Here is a 17,737-nt window from a genome sequence, read left to right on the forward strand (position 1 = left end):
TGAAGGATTGATCTATTTCTTTTTTCTCAGTTCTCGTTTGATTATCAGATCTTATGCCCTTTACCCATTTTTTTAAAAATGCATGGTTATTATGGATATACACTCATCCATATTCACAATTGTAACATGAAAACATTGGTTTATGCTGAATATTCTGTAGTTCATTGACACAGTGAGAAATACATCTTTTGACCTTCAACTTGCAAAGTTGCTGCTGACGTCTTATTCTTGCGATCTTTCACCCAGCTTTGAAAAGGGAAAATTATCTTTTTTTCTGCAAATTCTCCTTCTTTTACAGCAATCTTCTCGGGCTGCCAGTCAGAGCCTTTTTCTTTTTCCAAATACAGCTCTTGTAATTGGCCGATGTCCACTGCTTCAATGCAACAAATATCAACCTGCAAAATTTGAGATCAGCATTGAACCATTAAGGACATTCATCCAAGCACTTGGCAAGCATGTTGTGTACATCTCGTTTAACGCGGCTACTGAAACATTGTTTGTTACATTACCTCATAGAGTGCAGTGTCAGTTTAATTAAACGCCTAAAGCAGAGAATTGAATTTAGATTAGACTAAAGGAACAGAAATAGATTTTCGAACAAAAAGATTCCATCTGGCCCATCTTCTGCCACCTGCTATGATTGCTTAATCTCCATAAATGCTACAGTTTTTTTTATAACATCTTAAGCAAAAACGAATCTAAAATAATTCAAATTTAAATTCTAAACTTGTGTTCCTTGGTGCTTATGGCATGGAGACAATTAGGAATACTAATCGTTTTTGAAAGTCCTTTATAGAGACGAAGATCCACCAAAAACAGATGATTTATTTTAAGGTATTTTCATAAATATATATTTTTTCTTTTATCCTGATATAGGAATTGATCAGGATAATCGTTCTGCATATGAACTTCAGGTCCAGGGCATTTTGTAGGAGACATATGGAACATCTACTGCAGAGCGCAAATCCTGAGAACAACCAACAGTATATGTAACATCCAATGTTATCATCCCACTGACAACATACTGTAATACTGGGCTGGTGACACTAACCCCAGGGGGGCATCAGTGCCCGCTTGTACCCACATACCCAGCACAGCTGACGACATACCTCAGAAAAACAAGGTTTCAAGTTATAAGAAAAATGGATTCTGGATTATCGTCTTCTGTGTCAAAACAGGATTTGTGCAAGACTTTACAGAAACACAAAGTAACTAGATTATGTCATCAGTGATGTCATTTGAGATGTCATCAGTGATGTCACTGACCATGTCATGAATGATGTAACATGTGATATTGCAGGGGTGTGAGTTATAGTTAGCTCAACTAACTATAACAGCCGAATTTCTCTGGTTTTGTACGAGTGAAATGTCTAACTAACTATGATGTCCCTGAAACTTATGGTTTTTTCAGTGAATTTTTATGTTTTTTTTAAAATGCTAATTTCTAACTACAACGTCCCTGAAACCTATGTTTTTTTCAGTGAATTTCAAAGGTTTTAAAAATGATAATTTAACTATAATATCCCTGAAACCTATGTTTTTTTTCTGTGAATTTCAAAGGTTTTTTGAATGCTAATTTCTAACTATAATGTCCTGTGTTTTTTTTCAGGGAATTTCTAAGATTTTTAAAATGCTAATTTCTAATTATGCCTACAGAGGTAGGACATGTGAAGAAAGAAGAAGAAAGGTGTAGAAAGAAGCAAGAGAAATGCAGAAAGAGGCAACAGAAGTCCAGAAAAACGAAGAAAAGTGCAGAAAGAAGTAAGAGATATACAGAAAACCCCAACAGAGGTGCAGAAAGAGGCCTTGTTTCAAAGTCATCCTGTCCCCCAACATTTTACTGACTGGTACTGGTGGTAACTGACTCTGACTAACCAGGTCGGGAGGCAGTGCTATGCTGAATGACACTTAGAATACAGTGCAAACACTACAACACTAGGGTACACTATGAGTTGGGGAATCCCTGCGATTGGCATGAGCTCCCCTGTAAGGCCCTAGTACATAATAGGGCAGGGGGATTAAAACTACCACTAACACAGAGGTACAAAAAGAGGCAAGGGTGGTGTATAAAGAGACAAGAAAGGTACAGAAACAGGGAACAGGGTTGCAGAAAGAGACAAGTGAGGTGCAGAAAGAAGTAAGAGCAGTGCAGAAAGAACAAACAAAGGTGCAAAAAGAGGCAAGATGGATGCAGAAAAAGGTATGAGGGGTGCAGAAAGAAGAACCAACAGAGGAGCTAAAACAGGCGTGAAGGGCGCAGAAAGAGCAAGAGAGGTACATAAATAGGCAGGAAAGGTGCAGAAACAGGGAACAGGGGAGTAGAAAGAGGCAAGAGAGGTGTAGAAAGAGAAAAGAGGGGTGCGGAAAGGGGCAAGAGATCTGCAGAAAAAAGCAACAGAAGTGAAGAAAGAGGCGACAGGGGTGTAGAAAGAAGAGAGAGAAGTGCAGAAAGAACCAAGAGGAGTGCAGAAAGAAGCAGCAGAGGTGCAAAATGAGGCACAAGGGGTACAGAAAGAAGGAAGAGAAGTGCAGAAAGATGTAACAGAGGAGCTGAAAAAAGGCACGAAGGGTGCAGAAAGAGGCAAAAGAGGTACAAAAAGAGAAAAGAGGGGTGTGGAAAGGGGCAAGCGATCTGCAAAAAAAGCAACATAGGTGCTAAAAGAGGCAAGTAAGGTGCAGAAAGAAGCAAGAGAGGTGCAGAAAGAGGCAATAGAAGTGCAGAAAGAAGCAACAGAGGTGCAGAAAGAGGCGACAGGGGTGCAGAAAGAGGAGAGAGAAATGCAGAAAGAACCAAGAGAAGTACAGAAAGAAGCAGCAGAGGTGGAAAAGGAGACACGAGGGGTTCAGAAAGAAGGAAGAGAAGTGCAGAAAGATGTAACAGAGGAGCTGAAAGAGGCACGAAGGGTGCAGAAAGAGGTAAGAAAAGTGCAGAAAGAAGCGACAGAGGTACAGAAAGAGGTAAGACTGCTGCAGAAAGAAGAAAGTTGTAGAAAGAGGCAAGAGAGTTGCACAAATAGGGAAGAGAGGTGCAGAAAGAGGCAGGAGGGGTGCAGAAACAGGGAACAGGTGTGCAGAAAGAGACAAGAGAGGTGCAGAAAGAGAAAAGAGGGGTGTGGAAAGGGGCAAGCCATCTGCAGAAAAAAAGCAACAGAGGTGCTAAAAGAGGCAAGTAAGGTGCAGAAAGAAGCAAGACAGGTGCAGAAAGAGGCAATAGAAGTGCAGAAAGAAGCAACAGAGGTGTAGAAAGAGGTGACAGGGGTGCAAAAAGAGGAGAGAGAAGTGCAGAAAGAACCAAGAGAAGTGCAGAAAGAAGCAGCAGATGTGCTAAAGGAGGCACAATGGGTGCAGAAAGAAGGAAGAGAAGTGCAGAAAGATGTAAGAGAGGAGCTGAAAGAGGCACGAAGGGTGCAGAAAGAGACAAGAAAAGTGCAGAAAGAAGAGACAGAAAGAGGTAAGAGTGCTGCAGAAAGAAGGAAGAAAGGTATAGAAAGGGACAAGAGAGTTGCACAATTAGGGAAGAGGGGTGCAGAAAGAGGCAGGAGGGGTGCAGAAAGAAGCAACAGAGGTGCAAAAAGAGTCAGGCGGGGTGCATAAAAAGGTAGGAGAGGTGCACAAAGAGGAAAGAGAGGTACAGAGGAAAGAGGAAAGAAGGTACAGAAAGAGGCAGTAAGGGCGCAGAAAGAAGGAAGAGAACTGCAGAAAGAAGCCACCTTTGGAACAGAAAGAGGCAAGAGAGGTACAGAAACATGCAGGGAAGGTGCAGAAAGACACAAGAGTGGTACAGAAACAAGCAAGAGAAGTACAGAAAGAGGCAAGAGAATTGCTGAAAGAAGCAACAGAGGTTTAGAAAGAAGCAAGAGAAGTGCAGAAAGAGGCAAGTGAGGTGCAGAGAGAAGCAAGACAGTGCCGAATGAACCAACAGACGTGTAAAAAGAGGCAAGAGGGGAGCAGAAAGAGGTAAGAGAGGTACACAAAGAGTCAACAGAGGTACAGAAAGAAGCAACAGAGATGTAGAAAGAAGCAAGAGAAGTGCAAAACGAGGCAAGTGAGGTGTAGAAAGAAGCAAGAACAGTGCAGAAAGAACCAACATAGCTGCAAAAAGAGGCAAGAGGGGTGCAGAAAAAGGTAGGAAAGGTGCACAAAGTAGCAAGAGAGGTACAGTAAGAGGCAGGAGGGGTGCAGAAAGAAGGCAGAGAACTGCAGAAAAAAAGCAACCTTTGGTACAGAAAGAGGCAAGTGAGGTGCAGAAACAGGCGGGGAAGGTGCAAAAAGAATGAACAGGGGTACACATAGAGGAAAGAGGGGGCAGAAAGAAGCAAGTGGGGTACAGAAAGAGGCAACAGAATTGCAGAAAGACGCAGGAGAGTTGAAGAAACAAGAAAGAGAAGTGCAGAAAGAGGCAAGAGAATTGCTTAAAGAAGCAACAGAGGTATGGAAAAGAGCAAGAGAACTGCAGAAAGAGGCAAGTAAGATGCAGAAAGAGGCAAGACAGGTACAGAAAGAGGCAAGAGGAGTTCAGAAATATGCAAGAAAGTAGCAGATAGAAGCAAGAGCAGTGCACAAAAAACCAACAGAGGTGCTAAAAGAGGCACAAAGAGTGCAGAAAGAGGTAGGCGAGATCCACAAAGAGACAAGAGAGGTACAGAAAGAGGGAGGAGGGGTGCAAAAACAGGATACAAGTGCAGAAAGAAGGAACAGAGGTGCAGAAAGAGGCAATAGAAGTGCAGAAAGAAGCAACAGAGGTGTAGAAAGAGGTGACAGGGGTGCAGAAAGAGGAGAGAGAAGTGCAGAAAGAACCAAGAGAAGTGCAGAAAGAAGCAGCAGATGTGCTAAAGGAGGCACAATGGGTGCAGAAAGAAGGAAGAGAAGTGCAGAAAGATGTAAGAGAGGAGCTGAAAGAGGCACGAAGGGTGCAGAAAGAGACAAGAAAAGTGCAGAAAGAAGAGACAGAAGGAGGTAAGAGTGCTGCAGAAAGAAGGAAGAAAGGTATAGAAAGGGACAAGAGAGTTGCACAATTAGGGAAGAGGGGTGCAGAAAGAGGCAGGAGGGGTGCAGAAAGAAGCAACAGAGGTGCAAAAAGAGTCAGGCGGGGTGCATAAAAAGGTAGGAGAGGTGCACAAAGAGGAAAGAGAGGTACAGAGGAAAGAGGAAAGAAGGTACAGAAAGAGGCAGTAAGGGCGCAGAAAGAAGGAAGAGAACTGCAGAAAGAAGCCACCTTTGGAACAGAAAGAGGCAAGAGAGGTACAGAAACATGCAGGGAAGGTGCAGAAAGACACAAGAGTGGTACAGAAACAAGCAAGAGAAGTACAGAAAGAGGCAAGAGAATTGCTGAAAGAAGCAACAGAGGTTTAGAAAGAAGCAAGAGAAGTGCAGAAAGAGGCAAGTGAGGTGCAGAGAGAAGCAAGACAGTGCCGAATGAACCAACAGACGTGTAAAAAGAGGCAAGAGGGGAGCAGAAAGAGGTAAGAGAGGTACACAAAGAGTCAACAGAGGTACAGAAAGAAGCAACAGAGATGTAGAAAGAAGCAAGAGAAGTGCAAAACGAGGCAAGTGAGGTGTAGAAAGAAGCAAGAACAGTGCAGAAAGAACCAACATAGCTGCAAAAAGAGGCAAGAGGGATGCAGAAAAAGGTAGGAAAGATGCACAAAGTAGCAAGAGAGGTACAGTAAGAGGCAGGAGGGGTGCAGAAAGAAGGAAGAGAACTGCAGAAAAAAAGCAACCTTTGGTACAGAAAGAGGCAAGTGAGGTGCAGAAACAGGCGGGGAAGGTGCAAAAAGAATGAACAGGGGTACACATAGAGGAAAGAGGGGGCAGAAAGAAGCAAGTGGGGTACAGAAAGAGGCAACAGAATTGCAGAAAGACGCAGGAGAGTTGAAGAAACAAGAAAGAGAAGTGCAGAAAGAGGCAAGAGAATTGCTTAAAGAAGCAACAGAGGTATGGAAAGGAGCAAGAGAACTGCAGAAAGAGGCAAGTAAGATGCAGAAAGAGGCAAGACAGGTACAGAAAGAGGCAAGAGGAGTTCAGAAATATGCAAGAAAGTAGCAGATAGAAGCAAGAGCAGTGCACAAAAAACCAACAGAGGTGCTAAAAGAGGCACAAAGAGTGCAGAAAGAGGTAGGCGAGATCCACAAAGAGACAAGAGAGGTACAGAAAGAGGGAGGAGGGGTGCAAAAACAGGATACAAGTGCAGAAAGAAGGAACAGAGGTGCAGAAAGAGGCAAAATGGGTACAGAAACAGGAAGGGAAGGTGCAAAAAGAGGGGACAGGGGTGCAAAAAGAGGCAAGAGAGGTGCAGAAAGAGGGAAGAGGGGTGCAGAAAGAGGCAAGAGGAGTGCAGATAGAAGTAACAGAGGTGCAGAAAGATGCAAGAGAGAAACAGAAACAAGCAAGAGAAGTGCAGAAAGAGGCAAGAGAATTACTGAAAGAAGCAACTGAGGTTTGGAAAGAAGCAAGAGAAGTGCAGAAAGAGGCAAGTGAGGGGCAGAAAGAGGCAAGTGAGGTGCAGAAAGAAGCAAGAACAGTGCAGAATGAACCAACAGAGGTGCAAGAAGAGGCAAGAGGGTGCAGAAAGAGGTAGGAGAGGTGCACAAAGATGCAACAGATGTACAGAAAGAGGCAAGAGGGGTGCAGAAAGAAGCAACAGAGGTACGGAAAGAGGCAAGAGAGGTGCAGAAAGAAGCAAGAGAAGTGCAGAAAGAGGCATGCGAATTGCTGAAAGAAGCAACAGAGGTGTAGACAGATGCATGAGAGGTGCAGAAAGAGTCAAGTGAGGTGCAGAAAGAAGTAAAATCAGTGCAGAATAAACCAACAGAGGTGAAAAAAGAGGAACGAGGGGTGCAGAAAAAGGAAGGACAGGTACACAAACAGGCAGGAGAGGTACAGAAGGAGGCAGAAGGGGTGCAAAAAGAAGGTTGAGAAGTGCAGAAAGAGGCAAGCGAATTGCTGAAAGAAGCAACAGTGGTATTAAAAGAAGCAAGAGAAGTCCAGAAAGAACCGACAGAGGTGCAAAAAGAGGCAAGAGGGGGGCAGAAAAGGGTAGGAGAGGTGCACACCGAGGCAACAGAGATACAGAAAGAGGCAGGAGGGGTGCAGAAACAAGGAAGATCAGTGCAGATAGAAGCAACAGATGTACAGAAAGAGGCAAGAGAGGTACAGACAGAGAAAAGAGGGGTGCAGAAAGAAGAGGGTCACAGAAAGAGGCAAGAGAAGTGCATAAAGAAGCAACAGAGATGCACAAACGGTGATGTGGGGTGGAGATAGAGGTAGGAGGGATACAGAAAGAAACAAGAGAGGTGCAGGACAAAGGAACAGTGGTGTAGAAAGAGGCAGAAGGGGTACAGAAAGAGGGAACAGGTGCGCATAAAGTGGCAAGAGGTGTGCAAAAAGAGAGAAGAGGGGTGCAGAAAGAGGCATGAAAGAGGCATTAGGGGTACTGAAAGAAGCAAAAGATGTGCAGAAAGAGGGAAGAGAGATGGAGAAAGAGGCAAGAGGTGTGCAGAAAATAGCAAGAGAGGTGCATAAAGTAACAAAAGAAGTGCAGAAAGAACAGAGGTGCAGAAAGAGGCAAGAGGAGTGCAGAAAGAGAAGAGGGGTGCAGAAAGAGGCACAAGGGGTGCAGAAAGAAGCAAGAGAGGTACAGAAAGACACAAGATAAGTGCAGAAGAAAGCAACAGGGATGCATAAAGAGGGAAGAGGGGTGGAGAAGGAGGCAAGAGAAGTGCAGAAAGAAGTAACAGACATGCAGAAGGGGGAAGAGGGGTGGAGAAAGCGGCAAGAGGGCTGCAGAAAGTAGAAGAGATGTGTGGAAAGAGGCAAGAGAAGTGCAGAAAAAGAAAGAAAGATGCAGAAAGAAGCAACAGAAATGCAGAATGAGGCAAGGGGCGGAAAGAGGCAAGAGTGGCTTGCACACCATTAGTACCAATTTAACACCCACATTTAGCAATAAGTAACAGGTGACCATTCCAGCTTTGCAACACACGCCGCTGTATTTTTGGTAACATTTGATCCATTTGACCTAGAAACAAGGCTTTTTTTGTTCAAATCTGCAGAGTAGGCAGCAGATGATGAACTATGTGGATAATGCGGAAAATGTATAATTGTACCAATGTTGGTGGAGCCAAAAAGTCACATAATTCCAGTGGCCCTGCTCATACCAATAACTAGGTGCAGAAGTGCACCTCAGTGATTCCTTCATTTTTTGGTCTCAATGAGTTCATAGTTTAGCTTCTATGGAGAGGAGAAAGACTAAACCTGAGGTTACCACTCCACAACACAGACTACCATACCACATAATTACTCTCCATAACACATAATCCCACTCTACATAATTCCTATAAAATAAATACCACATACTTTCTATCCACATAATTTCACTGCACAACTTACCACATAATTCCACTACACACAACGTACATCCACTCCACTCCAAAAAAGATTATTTAAAAAAGTTTTCATTTACATCGCCAATAGCTCTAACTCTCACAAATGTGAAATGTATTACATTGCAAACACTTTTTAAACTAGTAGTCACGTTTGCAGAGTGGTGGAGAAAGGGTGCTGGGCCTCCAACCAGCGCTCAGGAATTCCACTGCATAGGACTTACAGAAGGTACCGGAAGGGCTTTGTTCCCCCCAAGGTCCCTCTGGAGTAAATTGGACTTCATCCCCCATCCTGTAGGCTGCCAGGAGGCTCGTTTGCAGAGTGGTGGAGGAAGGGGGGCATGGCCTCCGAAGACGTCTTAGCAATCCCACTGTATTGGACTTACTGGAGGTAACAAGGGGGATAGTTCCTCCTATTAGCTCCAGTAAGTCACACACAGCAGGATTGATAAATTGTCATAGCAGGCCACGCCCCCTTTCCCCACCGATCCGCGAACACACTTCCTGGTGCGCTCTCGGATGGGTATTAAAGTCACCTTCACTGCTGGGGGTCCTTCAAGGCCAACTAGCCTACCTGATACCTCCAGTATGTCCCATATAGTGGGACTGCTGAAAGCTGGACACTGCCACGCCCCTTTCTCCCCCACTCGGCAAACGCCCCACCTCATGCATTCTAAGTTGGAGGATTAAGTTCCCTTGAATACTGAGGATCCCTGGGGGTCAACGAGCCCACCAGGTACCTCCACTAAGTCTCAAACAGCTGGATTGCTGAGTGTGGTCAGAGTCCAAGCCCCCCTTTTACACCACTCTGCAAATACGCCTCCTGGTCTACTGATAGTTGGGGACTGAAGTCCACTTTAGTCCTGAGGTCCTCAGGCCAGAAGAGCAGTGCGCTAAGAGGCGCATTTGCAGAGTGGTGTAAAAAGGGGCATGGCCTCGGACCACCTCTCAGCAATCCAGCTGTGTGGCGCTTACTGGGGGTACCTGGTGGGCTAGTTGGCCCCCAGGGACCCTCAGTATTCAAGGGGACTTAATTCCCCAACTTAAAACGCGCCACAGGGCGCGTTTGCACAGTGGTGAAGGGACATGTGATGTGACATGTGTGCAAACACATCCTGTGGCGTGTATTAAGCTGGGGAATTACCTGAAAAGTTAAGGAGATGACTACAGGACCTAGATGCAACCCGTTTCAATGTCCATTACGCCGGGCCCTGTTGCAATGTCCTTTGCGTATATCCTTACAAAACGTGAGCAGTACGTTTTAAAAAGACCACATCCCTGAACATTGAGCTGCGCTACACGTTTTATAAACTAAAATAAGGAAAACAGCTGATAAGGATCACATTAAACATTTACCACTCCAGTCATCAAGTAGGTATTGCGGTACTTCAAGGAATGGTGCACTTCCCCACCCAGGGAAAAAAACAGTACTGTTCAAAGAAAGACGAGAAAACTGAAGAAGCGCTTTACTGGCAAACTTTGTGAAGTGGCGCTAAGGTGCTCGGGGGTAAATAAAAACAATCTGGCCACTTTGCGACTGCTCTGTCACGCTTTAGTTATATATTTCTTTTCATATTTTGAACCTTTTTTTGTCTTTGTCCCGAGGCAGCAAGTGTTTCTTTCTTTTTTAATCCATTTCACAAGGGAACAAATTAAGGAAAGTAGAGAAAACAGAGGTTAAGAGACGTTTATTGAAGTTACGGGTTTCAGCAAGTGAGGGGCAGCAAGAGAGAGACTGAAAGAGAGGGAAAAGGATTAAGAGGAAGAAAGAGGGGGCAGCTGACAGCGGCAGAGCAGGAGAAGTGGACACTTTGACCACTAATCATACCTTACAAAACCTGCTGGGCCCTCGGGATCTCACACACAACAGAAGCGGGCTGCAGGATAGGCCAGACAGCCCTTGCCTTGACACTCCTGACTCCTCTTCCGCTCTCGAACTCCACAGCACTCCAGGGCCGTCATTGGTAGTGCTTTAGCATGCTAGTTGATTGACGGCACTGCGCATGGGCGGGCATAAGCGCGCCTCGTGATCTGTTTAACACTGTTATCTCTCTTCTATTTCTACGAAGATTAACATTGTGGAAAAGAAAGAGGGACAACAGTATTCAACAGTACAGGATTTTTGGAAATGTGACTGGTGCCAATTTCGGAGCACAAATGGTGGCCCCTGACCTTGGCACATGGTCCGGTGGTACCGCTTGCACCGCCCAAAAGCTGGCACTGATGACAGAACAGTGGTAAGCCACCTGATATAGGAGATTTTGTGGGCACCCTCCTGTATCAGGTGGCTCACCACCATTCTGAGAATAGGGTGAAGTCATAGGGTGTTTGGAGGAAGGGCGGAAGTACAAAAAAAGAAACAAATATGTACATTTACACCAGCATTGCAATTAAAGTTAGGAGTCCCTTTATTATGAGGGACTCAATATTCACGTAGAAATGTGAGTGACATCAATTTCTGTTCAACACGAAGTGTACAACTTAGTCATTATGTAAGTTTCACCTCAGCAAGATCATAACACGAAGCATTTTCAAATTTTCTCAAATAAAAATATATGTTCCTGGTGTGCCACCCATTTCTACGCTCAAATTGTCAAACATGAATTGATCAGTTGCAGACCATTCAGGTAAGCGCAGTTGGTGGTAGTACGGAGTGGGTGGGTGGAATTCGACATACAACAGAATAGTGAAACTAAAATAGATAAATAAATAAAACCACTTACCTTGCACTCGCCACATCGCTGAGTCGAATATAGCTCAATGTATTCAGAAGATCAGACACACTAGAGCCCCATTTTCTAATTAGCTCGATTCTATAGTTCCCTTCAACCTAAGAAACTTTAGCTGTGTTCCATACTTTGAAATGCTGACAGTCTATACCTCCATCCATACTTAGGGGGTGATTATGATGGCAGGCGGATCGCCACTGCCCGGCCGGCAGTGGCGATTTACCCGCCATCACAACCTGATTTACCCCCGCATTATTACCATGGCGGGGGGTATCGCGGCTGACGCAAAGTGTGTCTGGCGCTTTTCTGCCGGTCGGCAATAGTTATGTGGCCCCCTCCCGATGCTCCAGATGCCCTGGCAAGTTCATCCTTGGGGCCAAACATATTTTAAAAGGGGAGTGGGCTGCAGTTTCATAAGACCTCCGGGAGCCCACTTCTGGGGCTAAAACGTAAGAAAATGTGGAGAGGGGTCGCGTGCCCCCCTCCTTGAGCCTCAAAAGGGCCTAGGAAGCCACTCTCTGGTAGTAAAATGGAACAAAGCCCCCCCCCCTCCCTGAGCCATTAAAATCCCTGGGGAGCACATCCCGAGGCCTATTTCCTGAGCACTTAATGACCCCAGGGGCGGCCCAGTAGCTATGTCCCACAGAGCCAACACTGGGACATAGCGGTTTCAACACCACGTCTGTTCCCAGCGGGCAGGAGTTTTGAAAATGCTCCCGCCTGCTTGGAGCAGAATATTGATAAGTTTCCCAGTCCGCACTGAAGCAGACAGGGAAACATATCAAAATATTGCTTCTGCCCCGGAATGAGCAGCATTAGGAGATGCTCCCTGTGGGTGGGAGCAATGCCACTTCCCACTGCATGAGAGGAGCTGGCTAGGGCTGCGGGGCTCCCCCTGCGGCCCCCAACAAGAGTATGTTTAGTGCCCTGGGTGGGAATCAGGGGACCCACCTTTAAGTTTGAGGGTCCCGGCAATAGGGTACCCGGGGCTGAAATTGGCCCACGAAGGGGGGCCGTGTGCCCCCTCTCCCAATGAAAATCACCCGGTCCCGATAACATCTCATGAAGGGGGTGCCACTTAAAGAAATGCACAACCCTAGTGGATCTGGTCCCCAGGGCCTATAGAGGCTCAGGTAGGGGGTGCCCGACAACCCTCCCCATTTTTAGATATATGTGTTGCCATTGGGGATGGAGTCACCAGCCCTTAAGAGGCTCGGGAGGGGGGCTGGAACATAGTAAGTCAAAAGTCACAATTGATTAAACATATATATATATATATTTTCAGGAAAAAACTTAAGTAAAACACGAGCCTAATATTTGGTCTATCTATAATCACAGCACTTTAAGACCGTTTGTAAAAACCTAAAACATGAGTTCGGGCAAGGGCAAGAGATATAGGAGGGTGGATCTCAAAGTTTTGTACATTTACAATTGCCATACATGTGAATAGCAATGGGAACAGAATTCCTATCGATGATTTACATAAGACATTTCAGTCAATCAGGGAATATCTTACCTAGGAAACAACAGACTGAAAAAGCATATCATTCCTAAAATGATGCTCGGAGAATGAGGTATGCTTAGGAGAGAGCATAGCATGGGATGCTTTTGATGGAATATTTCCTTTTTAAATTTGTGCTTTATCTTGGGGTCACCAGCAGTTGTCAAAGAAATGGACGATTCTAGGATTAACTTTATCTCTTGGCCAAGCCTGGGTTTTGTTCCAGAATACTTCCTGTCTATTTCTAGGACACTGATGATGGTCATATTTTATGTATTCTTGATTTGATTATGGAACTTTTCTACCATTAATTGGAGGTGGAACGTTTTCCTGACATTCCTCAAAGCTGAACTAAAGGCTAGGTGGAATGAGGAACATTCCAACTTCACATATTATTTACAGCCTGTGCCGTGGCTGGTCGGTCGGTGGCGAGGTGGTTTTGAAGCAGTTGAAGTTGGTGTCTTGAATGAGGTTACCCTTCTTGATTGGTTTCCAATATCCTTGTCTCTATGTTCATATACCAACAACATGAAATGGGTTTTACTAACGTTTCCTAATTTTTGTGCCACTGGTGTGGTCAAGATCATAGAGGTCAATTCTCTTTTAGTGAGATTCCTCAAATTCCACAGAAGTTTACCTCATGGGTCTATACAGATTTTCCTGAATCCTCTATATCCTCTTGTGGGTATCCCGCTGGATTTCACCTGTTATAGGAAGGATGGTACATGTTGAAGGTAATCGAAGGTCATGAAAGGCATGACGCTAATACTTGGATTTAAACTTATGTTTCTTGATCTCTGGAATGGTGTGGATGGGTTTTATGCTCTGGCTGTGTTTTTGAAAGCTCTGTGTGGTGCAGGACATTCTTGCATGCTTTATAGTGTTAGCATTTTCTTATGAAAAAAAGTCGATTTCTTCAAGCTAGCCGTAACCACTTCTCAGTTTGCCGCTTATATGTCTTGCTACTAACATGTTCTTCAAAGAAGTAGCAAGTATGCATCATAACACTGTAAAAACAACAGATTTATTTGATATGTCTGTTTTTAGGAGAGTCACAAGATTGCATTTAGTATGTGTTTATATAGCTATGACATGCACACAAGGACATTTTAAGACTTAAATATGGTTACTGAGCAATGTGTATCTATAGATCATACATCACCTTGACATAAACACGGTGTGCTGACATGTGGTGAGGTACAATAAAACTTTGGAAACACTAAGCCTGTGTTCGAGTGCATCCATTTACTTATCGCAAGAGTGATATATATCCACTCAATGGTACCTTCTAGTTCCAGTGCAGAGCCACACTCACAGCCTCCAGTGAAATATTTCCAAATGATATTGAGTTGTGTTCTATAAAGTGTGAAATAAAATGATGGATGCTGCTTTTAGCTTATTCTGTCCACGAAAGACTAGACGTTCTTAGCTCTAAAGTGCATACGCTCTATTAGTTTGCAGTTTCAGTTACGGCCATACAGACCAAAAGTTTCTCGAGATCTTACTGTTCAAAACTCATACTTTGAACCTAGAATCCTCTTTTAACTAAACGGCTCCATTCCAAAGTAACGAGAGGCTGCTAGCCGCCCTGCCCTCACTTTCATCAGGGATTACTCTTCCTTTTATTTCAAGCCTAGGACACTGCTTTAAACCAATGCAGACCAACCCCCTTGCATCATCATGGAAAATGAAGTATTATTTTTACTTTACTCTAACAATTATTGTATTCAAAAATGTATTTATTCGGCCAATTCTGGCCATAAAATAGAACAGATAGATCATGTTACAAAGAAAAAATACAAATATTGAATGTCCATAAATTAGATTTAAAGACATTCTTAATGGCTCTTAGAGAAGTTCTAAATATAATGCATAGTCAATACTATAATTTACAGGTTAAGAAAAAAATTATAAAATAATCATACACATCGACAATTAGTCCTTTTGAGACGCACAGCGATTTTATCTGGCTGAATAAAAAATCTAGAAATCAGGGAAAAATACAGTGTGCTTTGATCATAACAAAATCTGAATCATATGTCTTTCAGACGTTGTTCCTCAGGCCACCCAACTATTAATCTGTTGGGATGACCAATGAAAAGACGCACATGAAGAAAAGCACATTATAACAGAGTTAGGTTAAAAAAGTACTTATTACAATTAAAATGTCCAATGTGAGATATGAGGTTACATTAGAGGCAGACCTTTTCCGATTCATAATAGTGGCTTGAATAAATACCACAATCAATGCTGCTATACATAGTGGGGGAAGCGTCTGTAAAAACGTCAGAGCAAGGCGGAACTCTCAAGTTGGCAACCCAGAGAATTGGTAATAAGCAGGTCTTCCTTATGCCTATATATTTAGAGTAAAATAAAGAGCAGTATGCTTCGAGCTGTGATTTTATCACAGAAACATGGAATACCAACTTTCTGCTGAAACAAGTCAGGTAAAACCTTGCTTGAGTACTCATCATGTATGTAAGCACTTTACCCACCCACATAAGTGAGGTAGCATTTTTATCAAAAGACCTGGGAGAACACTGGGTGGTAGGAAATTTGTGCCAGCCTGGTGATCCCACAGCTTTCCCACACAGAAATGTAAGGAAAACATGATTTGTTTAGCAACATTTTAGGTTTACAGGAGATAGATTCTGGGTAAGAAAACGTTGTGGTCTGGGTTTCGTAGGTTTCCCTCGATGGCCATCAAGCCTGGGACCAAAAGTGCAGGCGATCCCCTTGCAAAACAGGTTGTTTTATGATCGATAATTTTAATGCCTCCTTTACGTTTTGGGCCCTTCTCTGTTGCGGGCACATGGCCACCCACACAAGTGAGCTAGCATTTTTATTGGGAGACCTAGAGGAATGCTATGTGGAAGGAAGTTTGTGGCTCCCCACAGATTCCAGAACTTTCCATCACAGAAATGTGAGGAAAATGTGTTTTTAGACAGATTTTGAGGTTTGCAAGGTATTCTGGGTAACAGAACCTAGTGAGAGCCACACAAGTCACACCATTCTGGATTCCCCTGGGTGTCTAGGTTTATAAAATCTACAGGTTTGCTGGATTTCCCTAGGAGCTGGCTGAGCTAGGGCCCAAAATCCACAGTTAGGCTCATTGCACAAAAGGGTCAGTTTTCAGTGTAAAATTGTGATGTTTCCACGTTGCTTTTTAGCCGTTTCCTGATGTGGGCACTAGGCATACCTATACATGGGGGATACCATTTTTATTGGGAGACTTGGGACAATGCTGGGTGGGTAGAAGCTTGAGGCTCCCTGCGGATTATAGAACTTTCCTTCACAGAAATATGAGGAAAATAGGTTTTTGTAGACACATTTTGAGGTTTGCAAGGGGTTCTGGTTAATAGACCCTGTCGAGAACCACACAAGTCACCCCATCCTGGATTTCCCTGGGTCCCTAGTTTTTAAAAAATGTACAGGTTTGCTTGATTTCCCTAGGTGGTGGCTGAGCTAGGGTCTAAAATCAACAGTTATGCACATGCAAAAAAAGGGTCAGTTTTTAGTGGGAAAATGTGGTGTCCATGTGCATTTTGGGCCATTTCCTGTCACAGGCACTAGGCCAACCCACACAACTGAGATACCTTTTTTATCGAGTGACTTGGGGGAATGCTGAGTGGAAGGTCGTTTGTGGCTCCCTTCAGATTAAAGAGCTTTTCATCACAGAAATATGAGGAAAATGTTTTTTAGACAATTTTGAGGTTTGCAAAGGATTCTGGGTAACAGAACCCGGTGAGAGCCACACAAGTCATCCCATCCTAGATTCCCCTAGATGTCTAGTGTTACAAAATGTATAGGTTTTCTAGGTTTCCCTAGGCGCTGGCTGAGCTAGGGCCCAGAATTCACAGTTAGGCACATTGCAAAAAAGGGTCAGTTTTTTTTAAACAGTTTATTTATGAGAAAGTGCATTGGTTCAGATACATTACAGTCATGGTGACTCATCAATAGCAAAAAACAATATTTTGGCATCAAATCAATACATACAATACGTAGAGCAATATCTCCGGTTCCCTCCCTCGGGGGGTCCTCAATAGTGACTACTACTTTTAGTTGGTTAAGCTTCCCACCGAGTATCTTAGGATGCATATTGGGTTATAGTCTTAATCCATGTTCTTATCACCTATGGCGGGGGCACTTCATTTATCATGAGGCGGACCATTCAATCTTGTCTTTCACGCCTCATTTCCACTGTTGGGGAGATGCATATGTCTCCCCGATATTTGTTCCACTTTTCCCACTTTTGGTCCCACTTACTGGGGCAGCCCCTTCCCTTAAAAACAGTTTTCTCAGCAATCTGCCACCTTCGGGCTGGCGTAATGCCCCCATTTCAGTGCAATATTGCGCTCTGTTCCATTTGAGAAAGGTCAGTAGCTTCCCATATATTGAGCAGACAAAGCTTGGGTGAGGTGCTCAAAGGTTTGTTTCTTGCCCTGGACATCTGATGTGCCACCTCCTCCCAGTAGTGCTGTATGCGTGGGCACCCCCATAATATGTGTGTGAAAGTGCCAACTTGATTGCAATGTCAGAGACAGAGCAGATTAGGCCATCTCCCTAGTCGGAACAATAGTTTGACATCAAAATATGCTCGGTGTAATATCTTGAGTTGTATGAGACAGAGGCGCATAGGGATTGCTACATCCCTGGGAGAGGTGAGAGCGGCTTTCCAATCTTCCTCTTCAATAACTCCAAGATCAGATTCCCAGGTAATTACGGAGCTTCTGCATGGGTTCAGTGCGATTGTTCACCAATTTTTTATATGTTAGGGAGATAGCCTTGCGCTCCATTGGATCCAATATTAACTGATCTTACAATGGGGAGAAATCAGGGAGCGGTATCTCCCCTGACCAGGCTGTGGCGATGGCGTGTCTGATTTGGAGATATCTAAATGTTTCCGTAGGTTCTAGGTGGTATTTGTCCTGGAGTTCAGAGAATGTAGCCAGTTTACCCTTCACCCACATGTCCCTTGCAGTGGATATTCCTATCATGTCCCACTTATCAAACCCTGGGCACCTGCTAAGGCGACCCAGGATATCCGGTTCCCACAGTGGCGTTGCTTTTGTTAGTTGCTTTTTCCACCCCAGTCTTCGCGTAGTTTTGTGCCATGTGTCAACAGTTCG

General features: G+C 44.1%; 1 protein-coding gene across 1 annotated transcript in view; it reads right to left on the reverse strand.

The window, feature by feature from the left end:
- LOC144827279 (lipoxygenase homology domain-containing protein 1-like) overlaps positions 1-17,737 on the reverse strand; it is a 453,506-nt gene that overhangs the window by 312,156 nt on the left and 123,613 nt on the right. The window contains exon 2 of the mRNA XM_078685654.1: positions 194-395. Within this exon, the coding sequence (XP_078541780.1) occupies positions 194-395 (202 nt within the window). The remainder of the gene's footprint in view (positions 1-193; positions 396-17,737) is intronic.

The sequence above is a fragment of the Lissotriton helveticus genome, chromosome 4_1 (assembly GCF_964261635.1).
Source record: "Lissotriton helveticus chromosome 4_1, aLisHel1.1, whole genome shotgun sequence".
Lineage (NCBI taxonomy): Eukaryota > Metazoa > Chordata > Amphibia > Caudata > Salamandridae > Lissotriton > Lissotriton helveticus.